At 33.9% G+C, this 5,317-nt stretch overlaps 1 protein-coding gene across 1 annotated transcript; it reads right to left on the bottom strand.

Moving 5' to 3' along the window:
• Positions 1-327: 327 nt before the first annotated feature.
• LOC101446484 (olfactory receptor 4C5-like) lies at positions 328-1,257 on the bottom strand. Its single transcript, XM_004455309.2, has one exon. The coding sequence runs from the start codon at positions 1,255-1,257 to the stop codon at positions 328-330; it is 930 nt and encodes a 309-aa protein (XP_004455366.2).
• Between the last annotated feature and the right edge of the window lie 4,060 nt (positions 1,258-5,317).

Raw genomic sequence — 5,317 nt, 5'->3', positions numbered from 1 at the left:
GGTTAAGTAAGGAATAGTTGAATATTTGCAGAAAAATATTCTAAGGAATAAATAAATCATGGATTTTCCAAAACTTGCGACCATTCTGTGTCAGGTTTTAATATTCCATTAATTTGTATATGCAAAATTATTTCCAGTTGGTTGAAAGATTATTCACCATTTAAATAAATATTATTAAGAAACAATATTTAAGAAAAAGGAACCCTTCAAAATTCCAGATAACCTGGGATACAAAATACTTTGACTTACATATTCTGGACACAAGGCCATTATCTTTTGCATTGGACAAACCTGTTTAAGAATGTAATAGATTTTGTTTTATCTTGTCTATTTGACTGAATTGTTAAACAAGATCACTCTTTGGCCCCAGAGCTTCCTCATAGCTCTTTTCACCTCTGCATTTTTGAGTGTGTAGATTAAAGGGTTTAGCATGGGTGTTATCATAGCAAAAAATAGAGCCACTGCTTTATCAATGGGGAATGTGCTCGTGGGCCGAAGGTATACAATCATGCAGGGTACAAATAATAAGACAACTACGGTAATATGTGAGGCACAGGTGGAGAGAGCCTTCCGCCGAGCTTCAGAGCTGTGAGATCTCAGGGAGCAAAGGATGAGGATATAGGAAGTAATAACAATAGAAAAAATGAGCATGCACATGAATCCACTGTTGGCAGCAACAAAGAGGCCAAAGATGTGAGTGTCAGTGCAGGAGAGCTTCAGCAGAGGGTTAAGATCACAGAAGAAATCGTCAATGACATTTGGGCCACAGAAGGGCAACCACACAATGAAAAGCGTTTGGATCAGAGCATGAAGAAATCCCCCAGCCCAGGACATGATCACCAGGAGACCACACACCTGTCGGTTCATTATGATCATGTAGTGGAGGGGCCTACAGATGGCCACATAGCGGTCAAAAGCCATCACGGTTATCAGGGTTATCTCAGCTCCCCCAAAAAAATGCTCCATAAAGACTTGAGTCATGCAACCACTGAAGGAGATAGTTTTCTTCTCAGCAAGTAAGTCAAATATCATTTTTGGGACTGTGGTAGAAGAGAAGGAGATATCTAGTAAAGACAAAAAAGACAAAAAAAAATACATGGGGGAGCCCAGGTCTGTGCTGGTGGAGACGGTTACTACAATGATAAGGTTGCCCCCCAGGGTGATTAAATACATGACTGTAAACATGACAAACAAGAATTTCTGCACCTCTGGGTTCTGAGTTAGGCCGAGCAGAATGAATTCTGTCACATTGTTCATTGTTCTCTGAATCCACTTTTGCATTTGGATCAATGATTTATCTGAAAATAGCAAAGGAATTGAAATGGTGTCAAATAAATTTTGATAAAGCAAGTAAGATATACCAGGTAATTTGTTTTCTCTAAGATGCATGGGAAACCCTGAGTAGACAAATCCAAGATTTAAAGTTGGGCTATACTTTTAGTCACATATTGAAAATATAGCCCTCCTTTCCACTCCTCCACACACAGACATACAGAGAGACACATGGTTTTATGAGTGTTGACATTTTGGTCACTTTTCCTGCAATCATATATGATGGAATCCTTTACCAGACACTATACTAATATATTCTCCCATGGAAAACTGACGCATAAATGAACTTGTAAGGAGTAGAATCTTGAATTCATGAGAACATGTTCTCCTGTATCTCTTCTCTAGTCACTCATGATGACAGACTAAAGAGCAGAGCTTGTTATCCTTGATAATTTTTAACTTATTACATAGTGTCTATAAAACATCGGATGAGTTTAATTTGAAATTAGGAATGATGCAGTGATTTTTCCTGAATCAACTGCAAATTTGAAGCTGCAGTAAGATACACACTGGCAGTTAGATTTGTGAGCTTATGCTACAATGAAATAAAATTGTATATCATAGATTCTTTTTTGACGACCTCTGGAAAGGATATCAGGAAGAGGAAAAAACAAGCAGCATGATACAATCCAATATTCCCTCAAATTATATGAAACTTTGGAATTCCTATTTGTTGAATTTCTGTCATATTTGGATTTCAATATTCTTTCCAGAAATTTATGAAATATTCCCTTGACCTGATTAAAAAAAAATAGATACTTCTAAGGCAAGGAAACAAAGCACCACAATTTCTTGGTCACACATATACTTTAAAATAGGCAGACCGTTTTAATATTCTTTTTTCACAAACTTGTAGCCATATTATGTTGTGAATGGACCTTAACCCCACTGAGACTAACTTTTTAATATATTTAATATAAGGAAAATAACAAAGGGCATAGAGGATTGAGGAATATTACGACTTATGAAAAAGGTATCACCTGAACCTAAAAATCATAGATTTCTGTACACTTCTAAATTATTAATAAAAAAAACAAAAATGAAAGACCAAATATCAATAATTTATCCTTGAAATATTTGCTTGTGTAACTTTAAATGAGTAAATAAATTAACTGAGAGAGAAGATAAATAAACTAAGTATTAAATCCAAGAAGCTTGAAAAACAACAAATTATATTAGGAAAAAATGTAAATAAGAAATCAGTACAACAGACAAAATATTAGACAATAACTAAATTCAAAGCATATTGAGTGTAAAAAATATTAATTCACTCACAGCTTTATGAAAAGTTAAATTTAACTTAAAAGTAATTCTCAGGAAAAAAATTAGACATCTAACAAAATCCTGTATTTCATAAGCCATCAAACAAATGTAATTTAAAAATTGCTTAAGTAGGCAAAAATTTATGAGCACTATATCATCAAGTATCTGCAGAAGTGTGTTGGAATAAACTTTTTAGTACTCTTTCTTCTTATAATCAACTCTAGACAAAAAAAAATGGCCTAAGTTATACAGAGAGTTGTTATTCCATGATTTTTGTAATTAATAGTGAAAATGGAAGGTAATCAAATGTGTAGATAAGTAGGGACATTTAAATGAATATGATGTATTGTTATGAAACATTGCATGAACATTAAAGTGATTCGTAAGATTAATGATGTGGAAAGATGTTTTCATATCTTACTTAGTAGAAAATGCAAGATATAACAAGGCATATATATATTAGGATCTGGTGTCTAAAAGACATGTATACATAGAAAAGTTTCTAAAAAACATTCACTAAAGACAAATAGTACTTCTGTATTATGACATAAAGAGCATTTTTTCCTTCTTTTATAAGTTTTCTGATCTGATTTTTCTATACGTAGATATATAACCTTTGCATAAGGAAAATAAATTAATAAAATAAGTTTTATTTTCTTATCTCAAGTCTTGGTCCAATATCTCTAGTGACTGCTATTCTGAGTAATTGGGTATGCCAGTCATTATCCATAAAACTCTGTGATAGTACATATACCTGTCTAAATACAGTTTATATGTAAATGAAACTCTGGTGTCATCTTGAGAGAAAAAAATACTAGTAAAGTCCAACATCATAAATGTAATTAATAGCACTGAAATATGTATCTGGATATGGCTAAAAGGAGTTGTATATATGTGGCAGACTAAAACGTAAAAACAAATATCCACAGAACTGCACTATACAGAGAACCTTCAATTAAACCTTGGACTATAGTTAATAATACAATTACAAAAATTGGCTGTCATCAATTGTAGCAAAGATACCACAGCCCGACCTTCTTTAATGAAAAAAGAAGTCACTGTACCTACCTCTCTCTATGAAGGTAGAAGCGGCAACAAGTTCATTGGATGAAAAGTCATCTTATTTGTAGAGAACACTTTCTACTGAGGTATCAATCACTGATCCATCACTAACTACTGCTTTGAAAGTTTATCCACTTTTACCTTAAGGATAGCATTTCTTTACCTCAATTAGAAACTTGCAAATGATTGTAAAAGGAGACTTCCTTAGTAAATCTTAGTTTGTGGGGTAAATTTATCTTTGCTCTTTAGGCTTACGCCAACCTGTGAATGTGGACCACAAGCATCTCAGCTCAGATAAGAAATACTTTATCCAGAACTTCCAAAAATTGTAAGCTTCAAAGAACTTGATGGAGGAAAACAATCATTGAAGGACTTCTCTTCCCAAGCCTATGTTGTACATTTACCAGGCTTGCTTTCTTGGTGACTAGATAAAGTATATATTATAAAAGTCTGTTTATCTTTGCTGTAGTCATTTTTAAAGACCTGAAAATAGCAATCTATGTTAAAGCAGAAAAATGAAGGATTGCAAGAACCTTGAACTCAGCAACAAATGAAAGTTGTTGTGGCATTGAGAAACACTGATATAAACTATTTTAAGTTTTTTTTTAGGAAGTCTGCACTCAGCTTGAGATGCCTTCTTTGGTCCTTCAGTGTCTGGAACAATATGGATTGCTAATTTAGAAACCAACATAATCTTAGTTATGGCTGGTTATGTTTATGTGGTTTTCCAGGCTTAGGAATCCCCAGAGTCTGTTCTTATTGACATTTTCATGTATAATTGCTGTAAATATTTAAATGTAGATTGCTCAAGCACAAAGAAGAGTTAGGAATGCTCTGAACTTTCAGTTCCCAGAAGATTAGAATTAGCAGCTTCAGCCAAGATGGTAGCCAAACATCCTGTTCAAACTCGTAGGTGTGTTTTCTATGACCAAATGGTGGAAGAAGTGGCAAAGCCAACTGGGGTGTGCTAGAGGTCTCTCTATGATTGTGGTGAGGAAGAGATCTTAGAAGATGTTGGACACAGGATAATCTACTATGGGAGAATGGGTCAAGAGCTTTTCAGATACTTGGCTCACAAAATTATGAGAATATTGAGCAAGATAAAATGTGAAAACCTTTAGGTCATCTGGCATTGCTATTCTACTGTTGACACCATGAGGATAAACATATGCAGAATAGAAAAATTGATGTCTAATATTAAAAATTTGACCATGCTTAAGAGGAAGAGCTTCAGAGTTCAAGAAACTGTACCTCTTAGGGCTGGATCTTCTACTGATTAACTGTTGCAACTGAGACAAGTTACTCATCTTTTGCATCATTTTCTACATTTGTACCAAGGGGATGAGAAGGGACCTATTTCATAAGACTATTGTGGAGTTTTATGAGAAAATACATATAACAATTAGAATGGTACCTGGCATAGAGTAAATCCTTGTCTGTTTTCCTCTTATGTATAGGATATAAGAGCTCATGTTATGGTTATCCTCTGAGTAAAATAAAATTAAAAACCAAAAAAAAAAAAGAGCTCATGATGGACCATACATAGATTTTGGCAAAAATTTTCTTCAACATATATGTAGCTTGTCTTCATTCTCTTGTGGATGATAGAATTTTGAAAAAAATGCATAAATTACAACTAAGGAAAAGCCAAGTTTAGAAG

This window comes from Dasypus novemcinctus, chromosome 10 (genome assembly GCF_030445035.2).
Source record: "Dasypus novemcinctus isolate mDasNov1 chromosome 10, mDasNov1.1.hap2, whole genome shotgun sequence".
NCBI classification, from domain to species: domain Eukaryota; kingdom Metazoa; phylum Chordata; class Mammalia; order Cingulata; family Dasypodidae; genus Dasypus; species Dasypus novemcinctus.
The sequence above is the reverse complement of the archived record's forward strand: the minus strand, read 5'-3'. Positions and strand labels throughout refer to the sequence as shown.

Coding starts and splice junctions, on each gene's coding strand:
- LOC101446484 (XM_004455309.2), bottom strand. CDS start 1,257: ATGAACAATGTGACAGAATTCATTCTGCTCGGCCTAACTCAGAACCCA.